The 15,872-nt window shown below is 40.0% G+C and overlaps 1 protein-coding gene and 2 long non-coding RNA genes across 3 annotated transcripts in view; 2 read left to right on the top strand and 1 right to left on the bottom strand.

Moving 5' to 3' along the window:
- The window catches only part of LOC138853610 (uncharacterized), a 124,422-nt gene extending 122,393 nt beyond the window's left edge, over positions 1-2,029 (top strand). Inside the window, exon 4 of the long non-coding RNA XR_011392808.1 lies at positions 1,847-2,029. This is a non-coding gene — a long non-coding RNA (uncharacterized lncRNA). The remainder of the gene's footprint in view (positions 1-1,846) is intronic.
- LOC128695152 (serine-rich adhesin for platelets) overlaps positions 1-15,872 on the bottom strand; it is a 201,203-nt gene that overhangs the window by 92,003 nt on the left and 93,328 nt on the right. The window contains exons 3-4 of the mRNA XM_070091355.1: positions 6,219-6,378; positions 2,052-2,170 (exon numbers count right to left, since the gene is read on the bottom strand). Coding sequence (XP_069947456.1) covers positions 2,052-2,170; positions 6,219-6,378 — 279 coding nt within the window. The remainder of the gene's footprint in view (positions 1-2,051; positions 2,171-6,218; positions 6,379-15,872) is intronic.
- LOC128695153 (uncharacterized) overlaps positions 12,966-15,872 on the top strand; it is a 5,931-nt gene continuing 3,024 nt past the window's right edge. Inside the window, exons 1-2 of the long non-coding RNA XR_008407960.2 lie at positions 12,966-13,426; positions 14,969-15,077. This is a non-coding gene — a long non-coding RNA (uncharacterized lncRNA). The remainder of the gene's footprint in view (positions 13,427-14,968; positions 15,078-15,872) is intronic.

Raw genomic sequence — 15,872 nt, 5'->3', positions numbered from 1 at the left:
CTTCATTGCTGACTACCCATTTAACCAGACTGTTGCTGTCAGTGACCAGAAGGCTGAGTAAAAATTAAAACCTGGCTTATCTGGTACTAGTTACACTAAGTACTCTAGTTTTTTCTTGAAAACCTCTACGTTTGCTCTAGCTACTTACGCCTGATAAGTCGACCGAGTCTCCTAAACAATCTCAGAATCTCGTGTATTTTTCCCTATGTAAAAATAATTTTAACATTACAAAATTACAGTGGTACCCCGAGTTTCAGCCATAATTCGTTCCGGAAAGCTGTTTGAATGCTGTTACCGAACGAATTTGTTCCCATAAGAAATAATGTAAATTAGATTAGTCTGTTTCAGACCCCCAAAAATACACTTAGAAAAGCACTTACAATATTACACTTACATAACTGTTCGAGTTGAGAGCTGTACGAAACTCGGGGTACCACTGTATTCCTCAGCAAGGTTAGGTAGGATTGTTATTTGTTTTAAATAAATTTTAGTAGAGTTAAATTAGATTATTAAGTTTGTTTTGGTGTGACAAGAAATTATATACGTTGATTAACAAACACATTACAGTAGGACCCCTGTATCTGCAAGGATACATTCGAAGGACTTGCCGTGGATACCGAAACTGTGGAGAGTAGCAAACTCTATATTTACAAGTCCTATACATACCTATTATAAAGTTTAATTGATAAATTATGCATAAGTGGAGAATTATCACTTTTTCACTGATGAGAAGTACTTCATGACTTCTCTTAGGCTTTGAAGAATTGCCAACTTTTTTACATTTCTGCTTTGGGGCCATTATAAGAATTATTTTTGAGTTAGAGTAAACCATGAATAACTGATACTGTGGATATTGAATCAGTGGATACTGGGGTTCTACTGTATTTTTTTTTTGTTTTGTTTGACCAATTTGGCATAATAAACACAAAAATACAGACAAAAACAAGCGAACAAAAATACACACACATGCACACATAGATAAGTGGAAGAAGAAATGCTAAAGAAAGCTGTACACATGTCGAGACCAAAATTGGAACATGCAACAGTAGCACACCATGCACATCTAGGTAGTACTGTACAGTACTACCATCCTCTCATACAGATGTGAACTGGAAGCCTGTTAAGCATTTTGCAATTACTGTAAGAAGGATTGCTGCTCTTTTCCTTCTGCCTCATAAATATACAGGATGGATAAATTTTTACAAACTTCTACTTACATTCAGTGTACCCAAATCTTTACCTTCCTGTATGTTTCTTCATAGTTCTTAATCCTTTAATGTTTCCTTTATAATTTATGAGATCGGACCTTGGTATAGGCCAAGGTGACAAGGATGCCCAGAACCATTAAGAGATTTAACAGACAAGTGTGTATACAATTACTTATTCATAACAACAGGAGCAGAGCTAAGCTTGTGATGTCCTGTATTAATATTACAGTTTCATAAGATTTCTAATGGTTTTAGCACTTATTTTTCTCCATTCTACTGTTTCATTCCTAGTATCCTTGAACTTCACTTTTTCTTCAGTTTATAACAACTGTGAGCTCTTGCTTTCCCTGTTGAAGGTAAACTAATAAATCTTATTTCTTTTACTGAATATCCATTTACGAATTTTGGAAGTTTGTCATGGATGTGTTGAGATGAACCGATGCTACTTGTATCATTATTTATCACTATCCCCATTTTGTTTCAAAATTTTTATTCTTTTTTTTTATGCAATGATACATAAAATGGTAATTGTGTTGATATAAGTTCCATATCTTTGTTTTTTGCAATAACTACATTTTTAGTATTATAATTTTCAATCCATATTAGATTCAAAAAAACATTTTTTGCTACATTGGCAGCTTCCACCAAGGCTGGGTAACACAAGGAAAGAAACATTCATCAACAGAAGTCTTGCCAGCAGTTCACAGCATTCCCATTCAAATGATCTTCTGACTCACACCACCACCATTCATCCTTCAAAGTGCAGGCACTATTTTTCACCTATATATTACTCTAGTATTTGCGAATACTAAACATTGAACTAAAATCATTTTATAGACTTACGATAATCTTTCAAGTCGCAGTTTCTTTTCTTCTGCGTTGTTTGCAGGTGTGGGTGGTGGAGCTGGGGTAGACGGGTTATTGAGGACTTGCCCATTGCTGCTAGATGCATTAAGCTGCTGCTGAAAGAGAACATATCTATTTTGTTACAGAAGTGGAGTACTACAGCAAATAAAAGAATGGGGAAGATCATTAAAAAAGGCAGATATATTATACAGCAATATGTAGTATTCTGGCACTGCACTTTGCAACAGACTAAATATTGTATGTTGTTTTATTTAAGCTTTATTTACCCTCTTCATAGAAGATATTTTAGAGTTATTCAGCTATAACAATTATAATCCATGATTTCATATACTATGGGGCAAAAAAGAACTGAATCTGCTAGTTGGATGAAAGAGTCTAAGGTGAGTGTGAAGGCAGTGGGTAGGTTATGAGAGGAGCTTATAACTGAAATGCTTAAAGTAGGCCAGGATTTAGTTCTAGTTGAGTTTGAATTACCAGAGCACTGGTAAGATGGGAAAGGAAGGAGGATGGGTAAGGATGGAAATATAGGAAAAGGGTGGGTGGGGGAGGTGAGGTGGGATAATAAAGGTAAGTGACCTAACCACTTCAGAGCATTTTAATACAAGTGTGTATGTGTGTGTGTGTGTAGTGTTACTCATGAATATAATTTCATAGGATGGGGTATACCCCACTACCCATCAACTCCACAGTTATACCAGCTGTATATTTGCATGTTGCTGAGTTGGAAGGAGGTATACTTCTTGCAATTGCTATTTTTTTTTTGGCGCAAGAGGTTGGGTGTAGGGCGCTTGCTGAAGGTGGTGGTTGCAAGGCACTTGATGGAGTTTGGCTGCTTTCCTGGAGTTGATGGTTGGCTTAGCTGTTTCTGAGGTGGTGTCCTATATAGGATGTTTGTGAATGATACAAGGTTAATTGTAAGCCACAGATTGTTTGTTTTAGTATTTTTAAGGTATTTTACTTCTTTAACACACGCATGAAAGAAAAGATGATATGTACATGTACATCCTTGTGCATCCTTCTGCCATGACTGCCAGAATAATACTAAAGCTTTCTTTATAGTGGTAGCAAGTATATTAAGATTTTTTTAGCTGAATACAGTGGACCCTCTGCAAACGAATGCATCGCATAACGTTAAATCCACCTAAAGAAGCGTTTGAGCGTAAAAATTTTGGCCCACCTAATGATAAAAAACTCGCCCAACGTGATTCGTCTGGGACACGTCCACGTGTGGCCTGAGCATGCCTCAGCTGCCCTGTGGGTGCCAGTGTTTACAAGCCAGCCAGTGCAGTCGCATCTACGCATACATTCAGCACATTTCACATTATCCCAGTGTTTTTAGTGCCTATAACTGCAAAATAAGTCACCATGGGCCCCAAGAAAGCTTCTAGTGCCAACCCTGTGGTAAAACAGGTGAGAATTAGTATGGAAATGAAGAAAGAGATAATTGCAAAGTACCAAACCCCAATCGACCATCACTACTATCTTGGCCAACAAAACGGCAATCAAGGAAGCTGTTCTTGCAAAAGGTGCAAGTTCGTTTTTGAAACAGAGATCACAAGTACTCAAAGATGTCCTCAAGGCTAATTTGTGTGTGATGTGGAGGGCAGACAGTAAGGCATGGGTCACTAGGGACTTTTTCTATGACTGGTTTCACCATGTGTTTGCCCCCACTGTGAAAAATTACCTCCTGGAAAATAAATTGGACCTTAAGTGTCTCCTGGTATTAGACAATGCTCCTGGTCATCCTTCAGACTTGTAAGAACGAATTTCAGGGGACATGAGCTATATCAAAGTGAAGTTTTTGCCTCCTAATACCACTTCTCTCCTGCAGCCCATGGACCAGCTGGTCATTTCAAACTTCAAAAAACTCTACACAAAAGCTATGTTTCAAAAGTGCTTTGAAGTGACCTCAGACACTCGATTGACCTAAGAGAGTTTTGGAAAGATCACTTTAGTATCCTCAGTTGTGTAAACCTTATAGGTGAGGCTTGGGAGGGTGACTAAGAAGACCATGAACTCTGCTTGAAGAAAATTGTGGCCCGAACGTGTAGAAGAGAGGTATTTTGAAGGGTTTGGGGCTAACCCTGAGAAGCCTATGCCAGTTGTGGAATCTATTGTGGCATTGGGGAAGTCCTTGGGGTTGGAGGTTAGTGGGGAGGATGTGGAAGAGTTGGTGGAGGAGGACAATGAAGAACTAACCACTGATGAGCTGCAAGAGCATCTGCAACAGCAAGAGGCCAGACCTGAGGAAACTGCTTCAGAGGAGGGGGAGAGAGAAATCGAGGAAGTTGCCTATTTCAAAGATTAAGGAAGTGTGTGCAAAGTGGGTTGAACTGCAAACCTTTACGGATGAATTTTTTTTTTTTTTCATACTTTGGGGTGTCAGGAATGAATTAATTTGATTTCCATTATTTCTTATGGGAAAAATTAATTCAGCTAACGATAATTTCGTCTAACGATGAGCTCTCAGGAACGGATTAATATCATTAGCCAAGGGTCCACTGTATAAATGTTGGCTAAAAAGAGCCAAGATGCTAGCATGATATAAATTAAATTACATGACTATTTATTTAAAGGTTCCCTCTATGATTCATGTGTAATATTTGAACGACGTGTCATACTACATGCCAGAATTATGCCCACCCTTAGACCCTTAGGTTTTTATTTTACAGACACAAGCAGTTGTCACCTAATCAGGTGATATGGTACTACAATATCAATTTCCTTGCTCTTATTACAATTTTTCAATTATTAGAACTGAGCCTGAGTGGCCATTTACCAAACTATTTTTGAAGCATATGTCCTATATCTTTTTAAAATCCTCTTCACTCCCTATTCATCTCATTAGCTTTGCACTATTTTCAAGCAGTAATACCATATACGTATAGGATTACATTTTCTCAGGCAGGTCAATGACATATCAAAATCTGGAGCATAAGACTTGAGAACTGGTCCATGGAAAATTCCACTAGTTACTATTCTCCGGGAGATGGGTTATAGATATGAAATGGTTGAAATAAACAAATGCAGAACAGAACTTTTACGGAGATTACATTTTTGTCTGTATAATGGGGTTTTTCAAGTCAACAGACTTGTGAAACTGATACATAGGCAAGGTGTCTATTTTGCTTGGAGAAAATGCTTGACATCTTACTTCTTATGACTTTTTCTGTCAATTAGGTACACATTTTATCCAGTAGAGTACCTCCTTTGTTTTCTAGCCTGCTTTTTTATTTGTAAATTAAAGATTTTTATGAAAGGCCTTCTAGCAGTTCATTCTTTCCTTGCCTGTCTTAATACTGCCATCCTGTTATACAACTTGAGTATATTACCCAGTTCTGCATGGAACTGTGGGATTTACGTTGGGCATGTCTTAATGGCAAAAATTTGAATGTAACTTAAGGATTACCTAGTTCATCCATCCTTTCTCCAATGTATTGTGATGTTGTAGTGACAATACCTGACCCTTGAGTAAACTAGCTGAGGGGTAAAGACTAATCAAAGATTAATGTAACGTATAACAGTGGCAAGGGGCTTTAAGTAAAATTAAGACATTTACATAAACACCAATACAGCTTTTCATTTGACAATTTTTTGAAAAATTTGAAATGTACGAATTTTAAGATCTTGCGTATATATTTTAATATAACATTCTTCAAACTGTGAATGTGAACAAGCTTGTCTAAGCTATTCTTTCTTCACATGTACCATAGATAACCCTATTGAATGCAAACCAAATGCTGTTCTATATACTGTACTGCAATATAGACATTGCATAATAATGCACAAGATTCCAAACTGCTATATTCTTTCCCCCAGTCTACAATGTCCACCAATGCTGACCCTTGGAATCATGAAACAGAATTGTTATGGTCTTTACATTCTTCCCAGAGTGGTGAGCATGTCTGTCCAAATAGCTGACATGTAATCCTCAGTTGTTGGAACATTCAAGTTCACTACCTCTGCAAATTATTTTAACCTAATTGCAGTAAATGCTGTAAATTTTTGTTAAATGCTATGAAGCATACATGTTTATATTGCTTATAAATGTTAATGGTATTAATTCTGTTTTTCTTTACTCAGTTACATTTTAAGTTCTGGCACCAGAGAGTGCATTGTTAAGAAATAATGGAATATACTCACGCTGGGTGTATCAAACTGTGACTTGTCTGTGTTGTTCTTGGTGTTGGCTGTATCATCCTTGCTGGTGGAGACTACAATGTGTGGGGTGGTGGGTGTTGCTGGGGCATTGCTGCTTCCAGGAACCTCCTCACTTGCCTGTCCTCCATGGACACCTACCCATCTGCAACATGAAACTGTGCACAAAATTCCATAACACTGTAAAAATACACTAATGCCCTCCTTTTTAAGCTACCATTAAATATCCATTCAAAAATATTTAATATATAAAAAACATGATTAATCTCTTGAAAGGTTTTTATGCATGTGTTAGCCGAAGTTCGGAGAGGAACAGTCATTTACTTTTACCCCAGCAAATATAAAAAAAAAATGCCAAAACAAAGGGTTGATGAGAACAAACGTCCCAGAGGAAGAAAGCAGAAAATTGGTCATATGCTCAAGGCTGGAGTAGAGCAAGACATCCCCAGGTCTTAAAACCAGCAGAACCAGACACCACTCCCCAAACCATTCTCTTCATCACAGGTAGCATTTGACTATACAAAACAAAACAAAAGTTTATTTCTTTGCAAAGGCTACACTGTGTGTTAACATCTCATAATTTGGTACAAAGAAAGCCACCATCATGCCAAGGCATTTCAAGCAGATTTAACCTAATAGTACACTTAAAGACTACTTAAGTTTACACAAACTTCAAATATTCAATACATATTTTACTCTATTATTAATATGAGGTAGTACAATTAATTATAATAACATAAATTTTTAGGTGTGTAATAGTGGTTTAATAGAAAAGGGGTAATAAAATATTTGGGAGAGTTGCTTCAAATGTGGTTCGAGATTAACACAGTGTGGGTATGACTATTATTGAGAAATGAGATAATTTTTAAGTATAGTCCTAAATTGATTTGCAGGTTCAGGCAAAGAGTTCCAGATTTTTGGGCCTTTTATGTGCATAAAAACTGTCAAATGGTAGACTGATGAAAGATCTTAAGCAGTCCAAATCTCAGTTTTTCTTCCTCACTCAGGAGGGGGGGGAGTAAGCATTACACCCACACATGAACAACCATCCTGCATGATTATAACGGATATGTTTGGGAAATATTGCTCATGCTCCAAGCTTGTAATATCATACAGAATTAGGGAAGTCATACATTGCCATTGTGCTATTTTTTTGCTAATAAAAGCTTATCTATGTAAGTATTCTTTTATGAATTATCTTGAAGAGCTGTAACAATTAAATGAAATACAGTGGACCCCCGCCTTACGAACGCATCGCGTTACATTACATCCGCCATACGAAGCATTTGAATGCAAAAATTTTGCTTCGCCTCACAATAAAAAAACTCGCCTTACGTGATTCATCCGGGACATGTCCCACGTGTAGCCTCAGCGCCAGTGTTTACAAGCCAGCCAGTGAGGTCGCATCTACGCACACATTCAGTACATTTCACATTATCCCAGTATTTTTAGTGCTTGTAACTGCAAAATAAGTCACCATGGACCCCAAGAAAGTTTCTAGTGCCATCCCTGTGGTAAAAAGGATGAGAATTAGTATGGAATTGAAAAAAAAAGATTAAGGAAATGTGTGTAAAGTGGGTTGAACTGTAAACCTTTATGGATGAAAATCACCCTGACACAGCTACTGCAAGCCGTGTTGGCAACCTGTACAATGACAATGTTATGGACCATTTTAGGAAAGTCTTAAAGGACAGGAGGTACAGAGCTCTATGGACAGATTTGTTGTGTGACAGAGGTCCAGTGACTCAAGCTGGTCCTAGTGGCATTAAAAGAAGACGGGAAGTAACCCCGGAAAAGGATTTGCTACCTTTAGTCCTAATGGAAGGGGATTCCCCTTCTAAACAATAATTTCCACACTCTCCCCTCCTCCCATCCCATCAATCATCACCAAATCTTCAGTAAAGGTAAGTGTCATGTATTCTATTCTTAGTAGAGTAGTAATTGTGCATGTCTTCTTCAGTTTGTGTGTATTAAAATTAATATTTCATGGGGTAAAAAAATTTTTTTTTTCATACTTTGGGGTGTCAGGAATGGATTAATTTGATTTCCATTATTTCTTATGGGGAAAATTAATTCGGCTAACGATAATTTCGGCTTACGATGAGCTCTCAGGAACGGATTAATATCGTAAGGTGGGTGTCCACTGTACTAATATAACAGGTGTTGCAAGTGTCACACATGTCTCCAGTGTTGAGAGCAATACGTGTTTCCCAAGTCCCAGGTTTCACCAGGAATGTACTGTATATGTAATGGGTGTGGGAGGAAGATGTCATGAATGAGAGTACAGTAGACCGTCATTTAACACAGTTTTATCTTGCACGTTTTGGTTATAGCACGATTGAAGAATTATGGCATATTTTTATTTAACACTTTGTAAAATTAGTTTAACACGGTTGCAGGAGGGGAAAAAATTTTGAGCATGCGGTCGCTCGCGGGGCGTGATGGGCTACAGCCATCCCCTGCCAGCATCAGCCACCCCCACCACCCTCCCAACCTTCAGTTCCATTCATACGTGTCTTGGACGAACCTGTGCCAATAGCTCACTGTGTTTGTTTAGATACGTATTAACTGCCATATCTTAAATCTGCAAAGCAATCATGGCACCCAGCAGGCATACAAGTATTGCTGAAAGTGGCAAGAAAAGGTTTAAGTCTTAGATTTAACAAAGAAAATAGAGATATTAGACAAGAGATAGCCTGTAGCCGGAATGAAGCGTCATTTTGTACACAAAAAGAATGAGGTAATTATGAGTTTTTTGTGATGACTTGACTGAGTGACTTACTGAATTGACTGAGTGACTTACTGAATTGACTGAGTGACTTGACTGATTTATGCACACTCCAGTACAACCACTGACTTCAGTACCAGAACCTCTACCATCCACCTCAGCCCAGTAGGGCCATAGCATAACTCCACTCTCTTCTCAATCATTGACAAACACCAGCACCCACAATTTAAGGTAAGAAATACTATTATTTATGTTGCATTTGTAGTCTTAAGCAGTAAAAACAACATAATACATCACAACAATGAACTACAATTACATATTCCTTTTATTTTTGTAAGATCTGGAGCTCTAAAAAAAAAAGTTGTTTGGCTTTTTTTTTTTGGGGGGGGGGGGAGCTCCCAGGAACGTAACACTAATTTTCTCATACGTTCTTCAGTTTGTCTAACACAGCGTTTTCAGGAACGTAACTACCGTGTTAAATGACGGTCTACTGCACTTTGAGGGAGAGAGGGAGGTGTTGTGGGTGAGGAAGGGAGGGTGGTGTTGTGGATGAGGGAGTTACGAACTTATTGTGGAGAGTTACGAACTTATTGTGGATGAGGGAGGGAGAGAGGTAAGTGTTGTGGGTGAGGGAGGGAGGGTGTTGTGGATGAGGGAGGTATGAAAGTATTGTGGATGAGGGAGGGAGAGAGGCAAGTGTTGTGGGTGAGGGAGGGTGTTGTGGATGAGGGAGGGAGGGTGGTGTTGTAGATGAGGGAGGTATGAAAGTATTGTGGATGAGGGAGGGAGAGAGGTAAGTGTTGTGGGTGAGGGAGGGAGGGTGTTGTGGACGAGGGATGGAGGGAGGGTGGTGTTGTAGATGAGGGAGGTACGAAAGTATTGTGGATGAGGGAGAGAGGTGTTTTGGATGAGGAACTACAGGAGTGTTGTGGGTGAGGAAGGAAAAATTACTATATTTAGGAGGGAAGCGCTAAACCCTTATGGGTTATACAGCATCTGGGGAATGGGATGTATTCAGGTTCGATCCATGCTAGAAGAGAACAATTCTCATTCCTTTGATCAAAAGCTTCTCATAGGCTTCAAGGAACCTTTCTTGAGGGCAGGGATGGTCCTTGGAAAGAGGGAGATGTTGGGGTAAGAGAGGGAAATATGTGAGTGTGGGAAGAGAAGGAAATGTGGGTGAAGGAGGGAGAAGTGCTGTGGGTGAGGAAGGGAGAAGTGCTGTGGGTGAGGAAGGGAGAAGTGCTGTGGGTGAGGAAGGGAGAAGTGCTGTGGGTGAGGAAGGGAGAAGTGCTGTGGGTGAGGGAGGGAGAAGTGCTGTGGGTGAGGGAGGGAGAAGTGCTGTGGGTGAGGAAGGGAGAAGTGCTGTGGGTGAGGAAGGGAGAAGTGCTGTGGGTGAGGGAGGGAGAAGTGCTGTGGGTGAGGGAGGGAGATGTGCTGTGGGTGAGGTAGGGAGAAGTGCTGTGGGTGAGGAAGGGAGAAGTGCTGTGGGTGAGGAAGGGAGAGGAAGGGAGAAGTGCTGTGGGTGAGGAAGGGAGAAGTGCTGTGGGTGAGGGAGGGAGAAGTGCTGTGGGTGAGGGAGGGAGAAGTGCTGTGGGTGAGGGAGGGAGAAGTGCTGTGGGTGAGGGAGGGAGAAGTGCTGTGGGTGAGGGAGGGAGAAGTGCTGTGGGTGAGGGAGGGAGAAGTGCTGTGGGTGAAGGAGGGAGAAGTGCTGTGGGTGAAGGAGGGAGAAGTGCTGTGGGTGAAGGAGGGAGAAGTGCTGTGGGTGAGGGAGGGTGAAGGGCTGTGGGTGAGGGAGGGAGATGATATACCCTCCCTGACTCCCGTCAGCCACACACTCAGGCAGGACGTTGTTGATCACATTATCACTCTTGACACTATCATTACACCAACACAAATTACTTCCATCGTAGAGGGGTCGACCTGGTTCATCCGTCCACTTCACAGTGCTTCCTAATTAATCTCCACATATCCATACAATGAATGAGTTAATAAATTCTACGAAGATGCACATCGTTAAATGGACTGCATTTAACAGGCACTTCATTAAATGGATTACAAAAGAGCGCCTCAGTTTTACTTTAATTTTTTTCATACATATTTATCGCCTTGACTTACACATTACGGTTATACTGCTTAGTACTGAGAGGCAGCGCTGACAGAATGATTTATATAATATTACCACATTAAGAGGGCCGAAAAAATCATTAACCAATATTAAACCAAATATGTACTTAAGAGTCACAATATATCAGAGTCCAATATACAGTATTACGAAGCTGTCAACTGACACAAAGTCCAGTTTTTTAGCTTTAAGCTAATTAGCTGCAATTGAGTCTGCATATTACCAGTACACTGGTAATATGCAGTGTACTGGTAATATGCAGTTCATCATAGTGTGTCTACGGGACACACGGTGGTTTGTGTAACAGTTGTTCCCCTCGCTGCCAAGTAGGGATAACAGCTCTTTTCCATCATGCTAGATTGCCATGTGTCATATCTGCTACATCTTTAGTAGCTCAGCTGGTCAGCAGTAGCAGTGGTAATCGAATATGCATATTAAAAAGATAATCTTATCTGCTACTTGGAGAGCTGCAGCAGAAATACAGCTCTCCAAGAAAAAAAATAGCACTAAGTTATTACTTGTATCGAGTGCCCTGTTATATATGCCCAGTAGTTAGCGTGGGTACCGTGTTTGGAACCCGACTGATTTATTCTAATAACACATTCTTGTTGAGTTACGATGTACGTGGATGATTCCTGTTGTAAATTCCCAGGCATGTACCATAAGTGAGGTACAGAGTAATTAGTACGGAGGTTGCTCAGACGCTCCACCTTAAGGGTCAGTCTTGGAATTTCGGCATGGATCACTCAGGAGAGGCTAAAGTGGAAGGGGCAGAGTTTTGCAGCACAACAGGATCACAAGACCCCACCCTTTGAACTTCCAAATAAAGCTAACTTGCAGGCTTGCCCACCAAACGAGTTTCCGAACAATCCATCCATATGAATTAAGATGCCAAAAAAAAAGTGAAGTCAGTGGTGCAGGACACCTCCAGAGACAAGATGCTAAAGTAACCGAGGAACCTCTATCCTCAGAGTACATGATAGTGCTCATGTTAGTGCAAAGATGATCAAGTGTCCACCAATCCAGACAACCATGCAACACAAGTCCACGCTGGAGGGCAATCATTCTGATGGGTGGAGTCCACAACTCCTACATAGTTGCAGTATTGTATCACCCACACTGGGTTGGTGCTTGTTTCTGACAATAATGTATCCCACACTAAACCTAAGACTGTGACAGCAGCTTCTATCCACTATTAGGTGATTAAGAGGTTTGCGTCGATGCGTGTTACGTCTAGATTCTAGACGCAATAAGAGGAAGGAGGGTCGAGCCTCCACCACTTTCTAAGGTGCATGTCCGCGTGCTTCATGAAACACAGTACTAGGTGACTACAGGAGAGGACCCAGACAATAACACAACTTTCATTTCAACTACTATCATGTAGTTTGTTACACAGATATGACCGGGCAACACCTCATTTGACTAGAACTCTGTTTTGACAAATTTATTTTTAACTGGTTTTCAAAAAAAAAAAAAAAAAAAAAAAAAAAAAAAAAAAAAAGACAATATAAAAGCCACGGGAATCACTAGCCAAATTTTGGATTAAGTTAGGATGAGTACAGGGGTGTCAGACCATCATATATAAAATCTTAAACCTATAAATTTTGCATTTAAATATTCCACCGGTGAGCGCTCTTGATCCAAGGAATTGGACCTGACCTCCTCTACCTTGGATCAAACCTGACTGACGCCCATTCCTACAAGCACCGTATGATTTCTACCGCTTGAACGCCTACCCATGAATGTAATAATAATAATAATAATATTGAAATATCTAAAATTACTCACGCCTTACGTGTAGATATTAAATATAAAACAACTAAACTTGCCCAGGTTTAATGGAAAAAGCATAAGTGGCTCAAAATCTGGAAAAATTGCTTCTCGATAAGGACATTGCAAGGCAAGAGTGCCTTGATGTTCCTGAAGTTCTCTTGCCTTGGACCAAACCTGGTTACTTCCCAATCCTTAGGCGCTGTATGACGATTGCAGGTTTATCGCTTCCCCGTCATTGTAATAAACAAAGACCATTGCCTTCAACATTCTTCGGTTATATGTAAACTTACCAGCACACTTTTGTTTCGAAGTTTAAGTGGTGAACCCAACCCGTGATCAAGGTGGCTGTTGAGCTGGTAGGTGGTTGTCTTGGTCGGAGCAGACAAATATTTTAGGCCCGTTATAAATAAGAGGGATTACCAACAGACCCGTGGCTGTCAAGAACTGGACAAGTTTCTCAAGTCAGACACTGTTCAGTCGGGCTATGGTGCCCATGCTGGCCACCAGGCGGCTAGCCTGATTGATCAGGTCATCCATCGAGAGGCCTGATCTGAGACGAGGCGCAAGGTATGTAGAACTATCTCGTAATTAATAATTTTTTCGCGGGTAGACATCAAAAAATATTTACTATTATTATTATTATTATTATTATAATCAAGGGGGAAGCGCTAAACCTGGAGGATTATACAGCACCTGGGGGGGGGGATGTGGAAGGCATTCAGGCTTAATTCGGGGAACTGGAGCACAGATCCAATTCCCTAAATCAAGAGCCCCTCACCAACATCAAGCAACCTTCCTTGAGGGGAAAAGATTTACTAAACATATGGAATGGAGGGAGACGGCAAACCAGGTAGAGGGATGATTGGGAGAGAGGAAACGGTGGAGGAAGGAACAAGGGAGGAAGAGGAGTCAGGTGAGAGTACACGGGAAAAAAACGTCAGCATAATACTTTAGGGGGTCTATTCAATATAAAGGTTTTGTTGTGAACACCAGACTACTTTCATTGATACTACTACAACTACTATTTGAATAGATGAAGTCAGCGGTCTAGGTAGCAAGTTGACAGGCTGCAACTATCCAGGCAAGTACTACATACCACCTTGTCATGATTATGAAACTGAAGTTTGTTATTATTATTATAATCAAAAAGAAGCGCTAAGCCACAAGGGCTATACAGCTGAAGTTTGTTAGATTTTAGATTTTGCCACCGAAGTGGCTAGGTTATTGTGCACCCCATATCCATCCTGTGGACGGTAGCGCAAGAGCGTATGAATACACAACAGGCCTAGGAACTAGGCCCCAAAAGGGTTAACAGGTGTACAATTGGATTTATATCTACAGTTCACTTATGTTACAAGCAAATTTAGGAAATTTGCCTGTAACATAAGTATATCTGGTATCTCATTTTCATTAATAAGATATCTTGATATGTCACACAGGTTATTATTCTATCTGTCTATTTCTCAAGTGGAGAATTAAGCACGTAATTTTCAAGACAGTGACCATACGCCTGACTACTTAATTTGCATTTGGTTTGATTATCATGTGTGTCTCTCCCAAACTGCCAGGAGTACTTGTAACCAAGCCTAAGCCTGGTCACTACAACATCAGTCTGTTCACATTGCAAGTTGCTCCATAAACATACTTATCTACGTTCATGTTATCATAGTGGGTTATAGATCTACTCAGGCTTCTAACTGCATTCCTATAACATTCATTTTCATTATTTACTTCTCTCCTAATATTATTCCTAATGCTAAACACAGACATACCAAAGTTATATTCTACATTCTCCTTCCGAGTGCTTTTCTTGGCTAACATATCAACTTTATCGTGAAGGAGTAATCCAATGTGTGATGGGATCCATAGCAATTGTACATTAATTCTTTTTCCCCCCGGATTTTTTAGTATCTATATCTGGCTTCTCCAGTGAGCATGTTGTTGGAGTCATTATATGAGTGAAGAACCCTCATGATGACAGAGTCGAGCTCAGTGTCACAAGTTAGCTTTAGCGCCATCAGGATTGCAAACAATTCAGTTTGCAATCCTAATGGCCCAGTTGTTAATTTTTATGCCTAACTCAACACATTTATTATCGTTCTTAACTAGGAAGGTGGCAACAAGAGCAGATGCAACCCTGCCAGAAGACTCCTGTTTAGATCCATCAGTGTATAAGCATGTTAAATGTTATGCATTCTGACAGAATTCCGGTAAAAAGGTAGGAAAATCTTAAGTTTTACTGACATTCAGTATACACTAATCTTTCCTGTCTGGTGTTTTTCTTTAATAGTTATTAATATATTTCCTCTCTAATCTTGTTGGCCTGGTCTGAGGCCAAGTCACGTGGGCGATGATCCCGGAACCGGTAACAAATACAGTGCAGAAAAGGGGAAGGCTCTCTTCTCAATTTTCACTCCCTCTAACTTGCCTGCTGCTAAGACAACATAAATCCATTACAGAGACGAAAAACACAGGAATAATAAACACGGAATATGCAACTTTGCAAACAAAAGGATGAGTTTCAAAGACCCCAAGACAATTTTTTTTTTTTAGTCAGTTACTTGACGGAAGTTTTTGCCCAAGATAAATTACCATTCCTCAAGATGAGAAAAAATTATTATGCAGGATTGATAAGGTAAAGCTATGAGGATGGAGGATATGTTGCTGAGGGAAGGGCACCGCCTTCTGGAACTTGTTCTCCAACGCTAGAAAAAATTATCCTACACGTGTACACTCCATGATCTTCCCAGCTGTAAAGATGCACCGTTGTTGCCGACCCTTTCATACACCAATCGTTTTGAGGACGTCATTTTTTATATGAATATTCCTTTATTAAGTTCAAATATTATATTGCTATATGAAAGTCCACACTGTCTTGCTGTTAGTGACGAGTAAAAGCCATTATACCCCGGTTAGAACAACTCACAGTTAACACCAACTGGAAACAACACGTGTCATCCTTGATTAAATCAGCTGTATTTGTCACGGCCGCTTTCAAGGACAACGTTCAACA

Source organism: Cherax quadricarinatus, chromosome 35 (genome assembly GCF_038502225.1).
Source record: "Cherax quadricarinatus isolate ZL_2023a chromosome 35, ASM3850222v1, whole genome shotgun sequence".
NCBI classification, from domain to species: Eukaryota; Metazoa; Arthropoda; class Malacostraca; order Decapoda; family Parastacidae; genus Cherax; species Cherax quadricarinatus.
This window is presented reverse-complemented; position numbering and strand designations above follow the sequence as displayed.